The sequence below is a fragment of the Heterodontus francisci genome, chromosome 3 (genome assembly GCF_036365525.1).
Source record: "Heterodontus francisci isolate sHetFra1 chromosome 3, sHetFra1.hap1, whole genome shotgun sequence".
Taxonomy (NCBI): Eukaryota; Metazoa; Chordata; class Chondrichthyes; order Heterodontiformes; family Heterodontidae; genus Heterodontus; species Heterodontus francisci.
In genome coordinates this window covers 200,383,952-200,399,414 of record NC_090373.1, presented here as the reverse complement: position 1 = coordinate 200,399,414, position 15,463 = coordinate 200,383,952, and the positions used below count along the sequence as shown (strand labels likewise).

General features: G+C 43.3%; 1 protein-coding gene across 1 annotated transcript in view; it reads left to right on the top strand.

Annotated features, from left to right (window-relative positions):
- Window positions 1-15,463, top strand: part of LOC137367179 (dynein axonemal heavy chain 8-like) — a 2,062,041-nt gene that overhangs the window by 1,987,160 nt on the left and 59,418 nt on the right. Inside the window, exon 113 of the mRNA XM_068028615.1 lies at window positions 8,112-8,272. Coding sequence (XP_067884716.1) covers window positions 8,112-8,272 — 161 coding nt within the window. The remainder of the gene's footprint in view (window positions 1-8,111; window positions 8,273-15,463) is intronic.

The window sequence follows — 15,463 nt, the reverse complement described above, 5'->3', positions numbered from 1 at the left end:
GAAGAAATAAAGTGGAAAAGTTTGAGGCAATATCTGAAGAGTTTGTGTTACGGGTCTTCGAGCTCATTGTAGAGTCCTTGCTTGTTGGTGGATCTTGCTTTTCGTTGGGGCCCAGTATTCTTCTCAAACCTTGTTCACTGTAGGAGATTTTTCTCTCTTGGTTCCTGTGTCTTCAGTGGGTTTTTTGGAGTTCCATGAGAAAGAGATGGGAGTAGGCAGACAGGAAGGAGGTCGTCTTCAGTCCCAGAGCATTCTGCTTTCTGATCAAACTCTAAGTTCAAAACTCCACAACAGTCATGTGACTAACTGGTCTGACCATGTCTTGGCTCTGTGTATTGTGTGTGTCAGCGAATGTCCCTTTGTCTACAAACTCTGTCTGTTAATATGCAAAAATGTCTTTCCAGCCAGGGGTCTGGCAACCCCTTGTAACAGGCCTTCTCTTCTTCCCAGCAACAATTTGAAATTTAATGTCCATGTGGCAAAGTCCATAATGCCTCGTCCTTGGCAGGTGGGGGCCTGCATGACAGTAGTAATAAACATTTAACGCATTGTTAAAAGAACCTTTGGCAATGACAAATCTTCCTTTATCTGAATTTTTTTTTTAAATCAAAATACTGCGGAAGTAGGAAATCTGAAATTAAAATAGAAAATGGTGGAAATATTCACCAGATCAGGAAGCATTAGTAGAGAGAGAAACAGACTCCACTCACTTTTTCCAATTAAAAGGTGTTGCTATGGGTACCTGCATGGGTCTTATCTATACCTGCCTTTTCATAGGATATGTAGAACATGTTTTGTTCCAGTGCTTCAGGTTCCCCACTGCCTCACCTCTTTTCCTGCGACATTGATGACTGTATCGGTGCTGTTTCCTGCTCTCACCCCAAACTGGAAAATTTCATCAACTTTGCTTCCAATTTCCACCCTTCTCTCACCTTCACATGGTTCATCTCCGATTCTTTCCTTCTCTTCATTGACTTCAGTCTTTGGGGAAAATTTTCCTAGGCCATTAGTGGTGGGATTGGAGGTGGAAAGTGGAGAAATTTGAAAAAGTGCCAGCGTAACCGTTCCTCTGTGTTCCTACCTCCTCCCGCTTTTCCCGCAAATGGGATGCATGCAAGGATGTCAACGCGCTTGTCAGGTAATTATGGATGTAATTGGCAGACATTTTTAGAAGGCTATGGAATTTTGCCAGCGGCTCAAGGGACCCGGAGGGCAGCGCAGGAGGTCTGAATGCCATGAGATTCATATGGACTTGTCACTTTAAAGGAAAAAATTGGCAATCTTCAGGACATCCGCAGGCAAACGCTTGCAATTGTTAGCTTGTCACCTGTAGACAAGTCCACCTAATAGTGCTAGGCATGAGAAATTAGCTGCTGGTCCCTATCAGTCTGCACCTGCATTTGTGCCATCGTCTTTCTCCACAGTGGATCTGCCGCCATCCTGCACTACAGTCAAGTGTCCTCAGGCTGCCCGCTGACCCTAATTGGGGAGCACTCCTGGAGGCATCTTAATTGCCCTCCGCTAGAAAGATTGTGCCCCATGTCTCATCACACACAAAAGGTTCACAACTCGGAGGGGAAAATTCAGGTGTTCATTTCTGGGGATTGGCTATCAACCCAATATCAACTATAAGCCCATTGACTCTCACAACTACCTTGATTATACATACTCACACCCCTCTTCAAGCACCCAATCCCATTTTCCCAGTTTCTCCATCTTTGTTGCATCTGTTCAGGCAATGCAAACTTCCATAATAGCACTTCCGATATGTTTTTATTTTTCTCCAACTGAAGATTCCCCTCCATCCTGGTTGGCAGGGTTCTCGACCATGTCCATTTCCCACACTTCTGCTTTCACACTTTACCCTCCTTCCCAAAACTATGAGAGAGCTTCTTTGTCCTCATCCTTCCATCCCATCAGCATACATATTCAATGGATCATTTTCCCCTAATTCCACTACCTAGAATTTTTCTTTATGTAATCGTTTCATGGGATGTGGGTGTCACCAGCACAGACAGCATTTGTGACCCAAACCTAATTGTCCTTGACAACCAAATTCAGAGGGCACTTTAAGAGTGTTGTGGGTCTGGAGTCACATGTAGGCCAGACCAGGTAAGGACAGCAGATTTCCATCCCGAAAGGACATTAGTGAACCAGATGGATATTTATAAAAAATTGATGATAGGAATGGTACCATTACTGAGACTAGTTCACAATTACAGATTTTTAAAAATTAATTGAATTTAAATTCCACCAGGTGCCATGGTGCAATTTGAACCAGTGTCCCCACAGTATCAGCTTGGGTTTCTGGATTATTAGTCCAGTGACATTACCACTGTGCCACCATCTCCCCTACGTGATGCCAAACATATCTTTCCCTATCCCTTCCCTTTCAGCATTTCAAATGGATCTTTCTTTCCATGACACACTGGTCCATACCTCAAATCACCAACCACAACTGCCTCTGACATGCCTCCCACTTCCTACAGCACCTTTTCATGTAAGATGCAACACCTGCCCTTTTACTTCTTCCTTTCCAACCACCTAGAGTTCCAAACACTAATTCCAGGTGAAACTGTGACTTACATGTACTTTGAATTTACTATACTGTATTCACTGCTCACGATGCGATCTGTACTAGATTGAGGAGATCACCAGAAGCTCGGGGTCACATTTGTGGACTGAATGGTGGTGTTTCACAAACTCAGATTGGGTGATCACTGCGAAATACCTCCACGCACTCCACAAGTGTGAAACCATGCTTCCGGCCGTCTGTCACTTTAATTCTCCACCCAACTTCCACTCTGACCTCTCTGCTCTTGGCCTCCAACATTATGCCAATGAAGCTTAATCTTTAGATTGAGCACTTCACAACGTTCCAGACTAAATACTGAGTTCAACAATTTCAGATCATAACCTCAGCTCCTTGTTTTTTTTTTTCCAGACGACAGCTGTTGGTGATGTTTCTGCTTTTCACATTTAAACCTCCCCAAGACCTATCTGTTGTTTCTTTACTTGTCCCACTACCATCTCAAGTTTCAAAAAGGGGGCAATCGCTTGTCTGGGAGTGTACAATAGGCCTCCAAACATATAGTCAGGGAGAGATAGAGGAGCAGATATGTAAGCAAATCTCTAAGAGGTGTAAAAATAGGGTAATAATAGTAGGGGATTTCAACTTACCTAATATCAACTGGGATAGTCTTAGTGTAAAAGGCTTAAAGGGGGCGGAATTCTTAAAATGCATACAGGAGAGCTTTTTGAGCCAGCACATAGAAAGTCCGACAAGAGAAGGGGCAGTACTGGGCCTAATCCTAGGGAATGAAGCCGGACAAGTGGTAGAAGTGTCAGTGGGGGAGCATTTCAGGGATAGTGACCATAACTCTAAGATTTAAGGTAGTTATGGAAAAGGACAAAGACGGACCAGAAATAAAGATACTGAATTAGGGGAGGGGAGGTGGGGTGCAGTGGGGGGGGAAGGCCGATTTCAATATGATAAAACAGGATCTGGCCAAAGTGGACTGGGAGCAGCTCCTTGTAGGAAAATCTACATCAGACCAGTGGGAGTCAAAGAGGAAACAGTGAGGGTTCAGAGCCAACATGTATCTGTTAAAGGTGAAGGGTAGGACCAACAAGTCCAGGGAATCCTGCAAGTCAAGGGATATAGAGGATTGGATCAGGAAAAAAAAAAGGAGGCTTACGGCAGATTCAGAGCATTGAAAACAGCGGAAGCACTAGAGGAGTATAGAAAGTGTAGGGGGGTACTAGAAAAAGTAATTAGGAGAGCAAAGAGAGGACATGAAACAAACACTGGCAGGCAAGATAAAGGAAAATCCTAAAGTGTTTTATAAGTATATTAAGGGCAAGAGGATAACCAGGGAAAAAGAGTGGGGCCCTTTAGGGACCAAAGTGGCAATCTGTGTGTGGAGCCGGAGGACATAGGTGAGGTTTTAAATGATTACTTTGCATCTGTGTTCACTATGGAGAAGGACGATGTAGGTGTAGAGATCAGGGAGGGGGATTGTGATATACTTGAACATGTTAGCATTGAAAGGGAGGAAGTATTAGCTGTTTTAGCGGGCTTAAAAGTGGATAAATCCCCAGGCCCAGATGAGATGTATTCCTGGCTATTATGTGAGGCAAGGGAGGAGATAGCAGGGGCTGTGAGATTTTCAAATCCTCTCTGGCCACAGGAGAGGTACCAGAGGACTGCAGATATGGTGCCATTATTCAAGAATGGTAGCAGGGATAAACCAGGTAATTACAGGCCAGTGAGTCTAACATCAGTGGTTGGGAAAATACTGGAAAAAATTCTGAGGGACAGGATTAATCTCCACTTGAAGAGGCAGGGATTAATCAGGGATAATCAGCATGACTTTGTCAGGGGGAGATCGTGTCTAACTAACTTGATTGAATTTTTCGAGGAGGTGACTAGATCTGTAGATGTGTAGATGAGGGTAAAGCAGTCGATGTAATCTACATGGACTTCAGTAAGGCTTTTGATAAGATCCCGCATGGAAGAGTGGTTAAGTCGGTAAGAGCCCATGGGATCCAGGGCAATTTAGCAAATTGGATCCAAACTTGGCTTAGTGGCAGGAGGCAGAGGGTGATGGTTGAGGGCTGTTTTTGCGAGTGGAAGCCTGTGACCAGTGGTGTACCGCAGGAATCGGTGATGGGACCCTTGCTGTTTGTCGTGTACATTAATGATATAGACGTGAATATAGGAGGTATGATCAGTAAGTTCGCAGATGACACGAAAATTGGTGGTGTCGTAAATAGTGAGGAGGAAAGCCTTAGATTACAGGATGATATAGATGGGCTGGTAAGATGGGCGGAACAGTGGCAAATGGAATTTAATCCTGAGAAGTGTGAGGTGATGCATTTGGGAGGACTAACAAGGCAATGGAATATACAATGGATGGTCGGACCCTAGGAAGTACAGAAGGTCAGAGGGACCTTGGTGTACTTGTCCATAGATCACTGAAGGCAGCAGCACAGGTAGATAAGGTTGTTAGGAAGGTATATGGGATACTTGCCTTTATTAGCTGAGGCATAGAATATAAGAGCAGGGAGGTTATGATAGAGCTGTATAAAATGCTAGTTAGGCCACAGCCAGAGTACTGTTTACAGTTCTGGTCACCGCACTATAAGGAGGATGTGATTGCACTGGAGAGGGTGCAGTGGAGATTCACCAGGATGTTGCCTGGGCTGGAGCATTTCAGCTATGAAGAGAGACTAAAAAGACTAGGGTTGTTTTCCTTCGAGCAGAGAAGGCTGAGGGGGGACCTGATTGAGCTTTACAAAATTATGAGGGGCATTGATAGGTTAGATAGGAAGAAACTTTTTCCCTTAGTGGAGGGGTCAATAACCAGGGGGCATAGATTTAAGGTAAGGGGCAGGAGGTTTAGAGGGGATTTGAGGAAAACTTTTTTCACCCAGAGGGTGTTTGGAATCTGGAGAACACTGCCTGAAGAGGTGGTGGAGGCAGGAACCCTCAACATTTAAAAAGTATTTAGATGAGCATTTGAAACAACATAGCATACAAGGCTACAGGCCAAGTGCTGGAAAATGGGATTATGCTTGATGGCCAGCATGGACACGATGGGCCAAAGGACCTGTTTCTGTGCTGTATAACTGTATGACTCTATTTGTCTTGCACCATCATCCCATTTGTCATTTAATGTCTCCTGCATGCCACTCAAACAGACCTTACCTTTTGCTCATTCCTCCCATTTTCCCTGCTTCTGTATTTGCTTTCAAACCGGTTTCATCTCTAACTTTTTCCAGTTCTGATGAAAGGTCAATGACCTGAAACGTGAACTGTATTTCTCTCTCCACATATGCTGCCTGACCTGTGAATATTTCCAGATTTTTTCTGTTTTTATTCCCTTTTTTGGAATCCAGGCTTAATGAAATATGTGCAGACCTTAAATGGCTTCAAGACAGCTCTTTGTTACTTCAGACCAGTCCCAACTTTCCTTGAATTTAGTTTGTACCTACAAAGCAATTTCATGCCATTCAATGCATAGCAATGATGAGGCAGACAGCAAGATGGCTTTTATGTTAAGCTGAAGAGCAACTTTTGGATGTTTGTTTACCCACACATCTAGCCCTTGCCAGAATTTGCTGTACCATTTAGTAAAGGCAAATACAATCAGCCTTTTTTTGACAGCAAAATCGGAGCTGTTATATTACTTTTCCAGTCGTAGTGCAAATTAGAAAGCAGTGTGGTTTGTGGTCTTGGTTTTATTCTTCATATCTGACAGGATAATGAAATAGCAAACATTAAGCACTGGAACACTATCAATTCCGTAATTAGATTGGGATTATAACTTTCATTATGTTTGATATACTTCAATGACTGAATTTGACAATAGAAACATTTCAGTAACTACAGTATTTTTGCCTCATGCTGTCATTCTGCCTGGAAAAAAAAAAGAGACTGCAGTTCAGAGCAATTAGCAAAACGTTATCGTACCAAGCTTTGTATATACAGCATTCTTGCAAAAGATTGGCCCCTTCCTTAAAAACAGAAAGTAGAGAATTTGTAGTTTGTAGGACTACTTACCTTGATTTATTCTTCAATAGTCTACCAAATTATTCTTTGTTGTTCATAAAGAATTTTCTTGCAGCTCCAGATTCTTCTCATCTAAGTTATTAAATAAAACTGATTAATTGTCTGATTAGGGATACTCAGCACGGCTTTGTGCGTGGGAAATCATCTCTCACGAATTTGATTGAGTTTTTCGAGGAAGTGACCAAGAGGATTGACGAGGGCAGGGCGATGGACATTGTCTACATGGACTTTAGCAAGGCCTTTGACAAGGTCCCGCATGGTAGGGAGGTCCAGAAGATTCAAACACATGGGATCCAGGGCGAGCTAGCAAATTGGATACAAACTTGGCTTGGTGATAGGAGGCAGAGGGTGGTAATGGTGGGTTGTTTGTCAGATTGGAGGCCGGTGACCAGTGGTGTGCCACAGGGATCGGTGCTGGGCCTCTGTTGTTTGTTATACATATCAATGACTTGGATGTGAATGTAGGGGGCATGATTAATAAGTTTGCAGACGACACCAAAATTGGCGGTATAGTGGACAGTGAAGAAGGTTGTCTCAGGTTACAACAGGATATAGATCAACTGGGAAAGTGGGCAAGGGATTGGCAAATGGAATTTAATGCAGACAAGTGTGAAGTGATGCATTTTGGGAGGTTAAACCAGGGCAGGACATATACAGTGAATGGCAGGGTCCTGGGGAGTGTTGTTGAGCAGAGAGACCTTGGGGTGCAAGTACTTAGTTCCCTGAAAGTGGCAACACAGGTAGACAGGGTGGTGAAGAAGGCGTATGGCACGTTTGCCTTCATCGGCTGAGGCATTGAGTACAAGAGTTGGGACGTCATGTTACAGTTGTACATAACGTTGGTTAGGCCGCATTTGGAGTACTCTGTGCAGTTCTGGTCGCCGCACTGCAGGAAAGATGTGATTAAGCTAGAGAGGGTGCAGAAAAGATTCACAAGGATGTTGCCTGGTTTGGAGGGCTTGAGTTATAAAGAAGATTGGATAGGCTGGGTCTGTTTTCCCTGGAGCGAAGGAGGCTGAGGGGGGGGAACATGATGGAGGTATATAAAATTATGAGAGGCATAGATAGGGTAGATAGCCAGAGTCTGTTTCCCATGGTAGGGGCGACTAAAACTAGAGGGCATAGATTTAAGGTGAGAGGGAGGAGGTTTAAAGGGGATCAAAGGGGTAAATTTTTCACACAAAGAATAGTGGGTATTTGGAATGAGCTGCCTGAGGAGGTGGTGGAGGCAGGAACAGTAGCAACATTTAAGGGGCATCTGGACAGTTACTTGAATGAGCAAGGCATAGAGGGATATGGAATCAATGCAGGCAGGTGGGACTAGTATAGATAGGCATTATGGTGGGCATGGACACGGTGGGCCGAAGGACCTGTTTCTATGCTAGACGACTATGACTCATTTCTCAAATCAATCCATAGCTTTATTGCAACCTAGATTGATTTACCTTCAGTAGTATAGCTCGTAACTTAGTTTGAAGAAATGACTTGTATTTTGTATTAAAGTACACTTAAGGTAACTTGTGTGCTTGCTACATAGGTGTGGTTCAGTGAGAAGACCTTTGATTCCAAGTTCAGCTTTTATACTGATTATATTATCCCAATATGTGCCAATGTAGACAGCTATATGGAGTATATTCAGACACTTCCTACCATTGACACCCCTCAGGTATTTGGCCTTCACCCAAATGCTGACATCACGTAAGTAGGATACTTGTTAACGCTTTTCTAAATGTGAGGACGTGGTAAAGATCATTTGTTATTACCTCTGTTCCCTAATAATGGGGACATACGGAGATCAGGGAAGCATGTAGGAAAAGAAACGTAGCTATAATGGGACGTCAACAACGTGCTTTATTCTGTTTAAATTCTTGCCATTTATAGAAGATTATTCCCGCTTCTCTGGAGTCCACAAACATAACTGAAGAATTAAACTAGCTTTAATAGGCCTCTTCAGTTCCACGGGCGATGGAAGAGGTCAAAGCATATTATGACCTAACACTATGGTAGAGTAAAAAGGAGGTTTTAAAAAAAAAAAGGATTCAAGATTCTTTTGGGGTTGTCACCAGTCTCACTGTGAATAGTGAAGTAGTTATTCTATTCCAGAAAGCCAGTTGAAGGATAAAACTGGAGCCAATCTTTTCACACTTTAGTTATTTACAGTTAGACATTACAAGCATGTACCCCCTAACCTAATAACCACAATGTCTATTTTTATAGGGGCTCAAGTGAAACCCCAGTTAATGCCTACCATGCATATACAATTAAATACAATTTATATATAATGAACAGATTCCCTCTCTTTAAATAAAAATTGGAGTTTCTCTGTTAACCAAAATTTCAAAACAAAACAACCTCCATATTCTGTATAAAGCATTAAATTGAGACACCCCTCCACTAGGTCCTCTAACAATTTCTTCATACATGCATTTCTTTTTGTAAAACAAACATTTGATGACCTTGCACACATCCATTTAACTCGAGATTTTGTTACAACCAGAATTTGTTTCAAGCCACTCTCACTTTTCATACTGTATATTATCCTACAATGAATGATTATCTACAGAACATTCAATGGATATACCATCTTCAGTACTCCCATTGTACAGAATCTCACAAAATATTTGACAAATAGAATCCCTTATTCATTGACTCCTCAGTGGATGGAATTTTACTGGGCCTGGGTGACAGCCTCCCTGTGGCTTCTCATGGAGGGGTCATCAGAACCTCCATGGCCCAAGGGGAGGCATCCCCCGGTATCAAAGGCCACCCCCACAGCCCCGACACTGCTGCTAGAGGTGTTTCCCCACTGATCGCTACAGCCTCCTGCCCAGCCCCGACAGCAAAAAGAAAAAATGTCTGACTTCCCTGCAAGGGCAGCTCAAAATGGAGGTGCCTTCTCATTTTCCTTGCAGCCTCAGCAGCTGCCACATCTCAGTAGCACTGCCAAGGCTGCAGAGCTGCCAGCCCTCTGATTGGGCCAGCAGGATGGAGAGCCAGCCTGCCAAACCTAACTGGATAGCAAGCCTGGTGACTACCAACTGAGAGGCTGCCGCTGGGAAGACTGCCACTGCAGTCCTGCTGCCCGCCCACATGGGCTTGGGTCCCGTATAATGGCCCCAACGTTGGAAATTGCCCCATCGAAGAAAATCCCAGCCAGTGTTTCAGCAGCTAAAGTACTTTAACAATCCTTATTTTCTTAGCTTCCCAAGCTAATGGACAATATTTCCCATTTTCACCCATTAGAAATATTATGAAACCAAGTGCATTCAAATACCCATCAGGATGGTTAGTATAGGAAGCAACACTAAAAATTATTAGTTTCATGATCTTTGGGTCACCTAAGGATTGGAAATTTTAAAAAAACAAAATCAAATCTGGAGAAATGCATACTTAAGGTTTTTATTTTCACTTTAAAAATTGTCTGTTTAGGGCATTTTATAGGATTACACAAGATATACAGCACAGAAACAGGCCATTCAGCCCAACCAGTCCATGCCTGCATTTATGCTCCATTTGAACTTCCTCCCATCTTTCCTCATTTAAAATCTATCAGCGTAACTCTCTATTCCCTTCTCCTTCTTGCTTGTCTAGCCTCCTCTTAAATGCATTTATACTATTTACTTCAATCACTCCCTGTGGTAGTGAGTTCCACATTCTCCCCATTCTTTGGGTAATTCTTCTGAATTCCCTATTGGATTTCTTGGTGACTATCTTATATTGATGGCCTTGAGTTACGCTCTTCCCCACAAGTGGAAACATTCTCTCTGTATCCACTCTCTTCAAAGCCTTGATAATGTTAAACATCTCTATTAGGTCACCCCCTCAGCCTTTTTTTTTGAAGAGTAAAAAGAGACCAGCCTGTTCATCCTTTATTGATATATATAACCTTACATTTCTGGTATCATCCTTGTGAATATTCTCTGCACTCTCTCCAGTGCCTCTATATCCTCATTATAATATAGACCACACTTAACTGTGTTGTCAACCAAGATTTGATAAAGGTTTAACATAACTTCCCTACTTCTCAATTCCATCTCTGCCTCCTGTCCTGAAGCCAGCTGGCAATCCATTCTGCCACTCGTCCCCTGACTTCACATCATCTGACTTTATTTAAAATACAGGAGGCAACAGTACAACTTCATACACGCTTTTGCTTTTCAACAGCAGGGATTCTTCAAAGAGGGGTAACAGTTGTCTGGATTTTCTTCTGATCTCCTGGCAGGATCATAAACAGACTCCAACCTTGTGTGTGTTTTTTTCCTAAGTGGCAGTTAATTGGCCACTTAAAGGGCTTGATTGACCTGGGGCGGGCCATTTTTTTACCACCACCCCATGTAAAATTGTGGGGGTGGGGGTGCCGAGGGCCGTAAAAATCCTGCCTTCGTTTCTCTGCTATTTCCTTATTCAGAATGGCCTGTTCTCTAGTTGGTTCCTCAACGTTTTGGTCCAAAAAATCATCACGTATGCACTCCAGGAATTCCTCCTCTACAGTATTATTGCTAATTTGGTTTGCACAATCTATATGTAGATTAAACTTATCCATAATTACAGTTGCACCCTTATTGCATGCGTCTCTAATTTCCTGTTTAATGCCATCCTCAATCTAAAATTTTAGTCCAAAAACAGCTGGCTTTCAACAGTTCAAAAGGAAATCAATCCTCACCAACGTTTTCTGCCCTTTGGTGTTTCTGAGCTCCACCCATACAGATACCATATCAGGATTCTCTGAGCTAATATCCTTCCTCACTATTGTATTGATTTCCTCTTTTACTAACAATGTTACTCAACCTCCTTCCCCTCTTTGCCTGTCCTTCCTAAATATTGGATACCCTTGGATGTTCAGTTCCCATCCTTGGTCACCCTGCAGCCATGTCTCCATAATCGCACCTATATCGTATCCATTTACATCTATTTGCGCGGTTAATTCGCCTACCTTAATGCGAATACTCCGTGCATTGAGACACAATGCCTTTAGGCTTGTCTTTTTAACATTCTTAGCCATCTTAGCATTATTTCACACTATGGCCCTATTTGTTTCTTGCCCTGGATTTCTATGCCTTCCACTTTTGTCTTTTTGTTTCCTGTCTTTCGTTTCTATCCTTGTTTCCTCCTCCTCAGTCTCTCCGCTCAGGTTCCCATCTTCCTGCCATTCTAGTTTAAATCCTCCTTTTGGAACTCTTCCTCAAAAAGGCAGTGGAAGCAGTACCTTTAAATATTTTAAAGGCAGAGATAGATAGATTCCTGATAATCAAGTGGGTGAAAGGTTATCGGGGGTTGGCGGGAATGTGGAGTCGAGGTTACAATCAGATCAGCCATGATCTTATTGAATGGCAGAGCAGGCTCGAGGGGCTGCTCCTAATTCGTATGTATGTCTCGAACCCTGGCACCAGGCAGGCAATGCAGCCTTCTGGATTCTTGCTCTTGGCTGCAAAGAGCAGTGTCTATCCCTCTGACTATACTGGCGGCTTGGTCAGTCTGCTCATACACACTACAGCCCTCACTCTTGTCCAAATAAGCTGCAAGAACTTCAAACTTGTTGCTAAATTGCAAGGGCTGAGGCTCCTTCACTCCCACCTTTTCAATCCTCTTACCTGGCTAACTCGCAGTCACACCCTCCTGTCCCTGACCAAATCAGATTACCCTATTCTAAGGGGTGTGACTGACTTCTGGAACAAAGTGTCCAGGTAACTTTACTGCTCCCTGATGCATCACAGCATCTGTAGCTCGGCCTCCAGCTCACTGACTCTGGTGTTGAAGCTCCTCGAGCCACAGGGGGAGCAGTGGCAGAATGGTAATGTCACTGGACTGGTAATGCAGAACCCAGGCTATTGCTTGGGTGGGGTGGGGAGGTGACGGGGTGGCATAGGTTTGAATCCCATCATGGCTGATGGTGAAATTTGAATTCAATTAATAAATCTGGAATTAAAAACTCTCGTCTAATGGTGACCATAAAACCAGTGTCAATTGTTGTAAAAACCCATCTGGTTCACTAATGTCCTTTCGGGAAGGAAATCTGCTGTCCTTACTTGGTGTGGCCTGCATGTGACTCCAGACCCACAGCAATGTGGTTGACTCTTAAAATGTCCTCTGAAATTGCCACTGAGTTCAAGGGCAATTAGTGATGAGCAACGCCTGCATCCCACAAAATGAAGAAAAAAAAAAAGACACTTGCTGCAGACGTGTTTGCAGTGGATCACACTGGCATCCATCAACTCAGCTAATTCCTGGGATGAGAGGGTTATCTCATGATGAAAGGTTGGACAGGTTGGGTCTGTATTCATTGGAGTTTCGAAGGATGAGAGGTGATCGTGTTGAAACATACAAGATCCGAGGGGACTTGACAGGGTGGATGTTGAAAGGATCACCCTTGTGGGTGAGACTAAAACTAGGGGACACAATTTAAAAATAAAAGATCTCCCATTTAAGAAAGAGATGAGGAGAAATTTTCTCTGAGGGTCATGAGCCTGTGGAACTCTCTTCCAGAGAGCAGTGGAGGTCATTGAATGTTTTTAAGGCAGAGGTAGACAGATTCTTGACAAACAAGGGAGTCAATGGGTTTCGGTGGTAAGCAGGAAAATGGAGTCAATTCCACAAACAGATCAGCTGTGATCTTATAGAATGGCAGAGCAGACTCAAGGGGCTGAATAGCCTACTCCTGCTCCTGATCCTCCCACATACTGCAGCCACAACACACCACCTGCCCTGTCATCTTAATGTGTTAAATTTATTTATTTTTCTTAATTTATAATTGATAAACCCCACTTTTAGTAAGCTGTGGTACACCATGCTCCAACTAATAAAACCTTACTAATAAATCACCTGAGTCTCAGAAGATTCTTACGGTTACTATTCCAATTAACGTTATGCTTAACCCAATTAGAATTCCTTAGTTTAGGCAAGAGGAAAAGAGAAAATGTTCACTAACCACTTACCTTCTATACTGGAACATCATACATCAATTACTCTTGCCCCCTTTGCACCAAATTCCCAGGTTTACACTGACAATGTCTCCATTCCATATACCTCTCACTCCATTATCCACTTTGGTAGAAAAAACAGAAAGACAGTATTTCTTAAATGGAGAGGGGTTGGGAAGTATCAATATCCAAAAGGGACCTGGGTGTCCTTGCTCATGAGTCACTAAAAGCTTGCATGCAGGTGCAGCAAGCAATTAGGAAGACAAATGGTATGTTGGCCTTCATCCCAAGGGGAGTTAAGTGGAGGAGTAAAGAAGTCTTGGTGAGACTGCACCTGGAGTATTGTGTACAGTTTTGGTCTCCTTATCTAAAGGAAGGATATATTTCCCATAGAGGGAGTGCAACAGAGGTTCACCAGACTAATTGCTGGGATGGCGGGATTGTCCAATGGAGGAGAGATTGCAGAAACATAAAAAAAATAGGAGCAGAAGGCCATTCGGCCCTTTGGGCCTGCTCCGCCATTCAAAAAAGATCATGGTCTAATTCAGTACCCTGTTCCTGCTTTCTCCCCATATCCCTTTGGCATTAATATATCTTTCTCCTTCTTGAACACATTTAATGACTTGGCCTCCACTGCCTTTTGCAGTAGAGAATTCCACAGGTTCACCACCCTGAGAGAATAAATTTCTCATCTCAGTTCTAAATGGCAAACTCCTTAAACTGAGACTGTGACCCCTGGTTCTGGACTCCCCAGCCATCAGGAACATCCTCCCTGCATCTAGCCAGTCAGAATTTTATAGGTTTCTATGCAATCTCCTCTTATTCTTCCAAACTCTAGTGAATATAGGCCTAGTCAACCCAATCTCTCTTCATACGTCAATCCTGCCATCCCAGGAATCAGCCTAGTAAGTCTTCTTTGCACTCCCTCCATGGTAAGAACATCCTTCCTCAGATAAGGAGACCAAAACTGCACACAATACTCCAGATGTGGTCTCACCAAGGCCCTGTAGAACTGCAGTAAGACATCCCTGTTCATGTACTCAAATCCTCATGCAATGAAGGTCAACATACCATTCACCTTCCAAACTGCTTGCTGCACCTGAATACTTGCTTTCAGTGACTGGTATACAAGGACACCCTGGTCTCGTTGCACCTCCCCCTTTCCCAATCTATCACCATTCAGATAATAATCTGCATATCTGTTTTTACAACCAAAGTGGATAACCTCACATTTATCCACGTTATACTGCATCTGCCATGCATTTGCCCACTCACCCAACTTGTCCAAATCACATTGGAGCCTCTTTGGATCCTCCTCACAGCTCACATTCCCCCCCAGCTTTGTGTCGTCTGCAAACTTGGAAATGTTACATTTCGTTGCTTCACCCAAGTCATTAATATATATTGTAAATAGCTGGGGCCCAAGCACTGATCCTTGCGGTACCCCACTAGTCACTGCCTGCCACCCGGAAAAAGACCCGTTTATTCCTACTCTGTTTCCTGTCTGTCACTCAATTCCCAATCCATGTCAGTATATTAACCCCAATCCCATGTGCTTTAATTTTTCACACTAACCGCTTATGTGGGACCAGGAAACACAGTCTCAGAATAAGGGGTAGGCCATTTAAGACTGAGATGAGGAGGAATTTCTTCACTCAGAGGGTGGTGAATCTTTGGAATTTTCTACCCCAGATGTCTGTGGAAGCTCAATCATTGAACATGTTCCAGACAGAAATCGATAGATATCTGGATATTAATGACATCAAGGGATATGGGGATCACTTCGGAATTGGCATTGAGGTAGATGATAAGCCATGATCTAATTGAATGGTGGAGCAGGCTCGACTGGCTGAATGGCCGACTCCTGCTCTTATGTTCCTACCTAACAGCACTGTGGGTGTACCCATACTAGATGGATTGCAGGAGGTTCAAGAAGTGTAACTCACCACCACCTTCTCAAGGGCTATTAGGG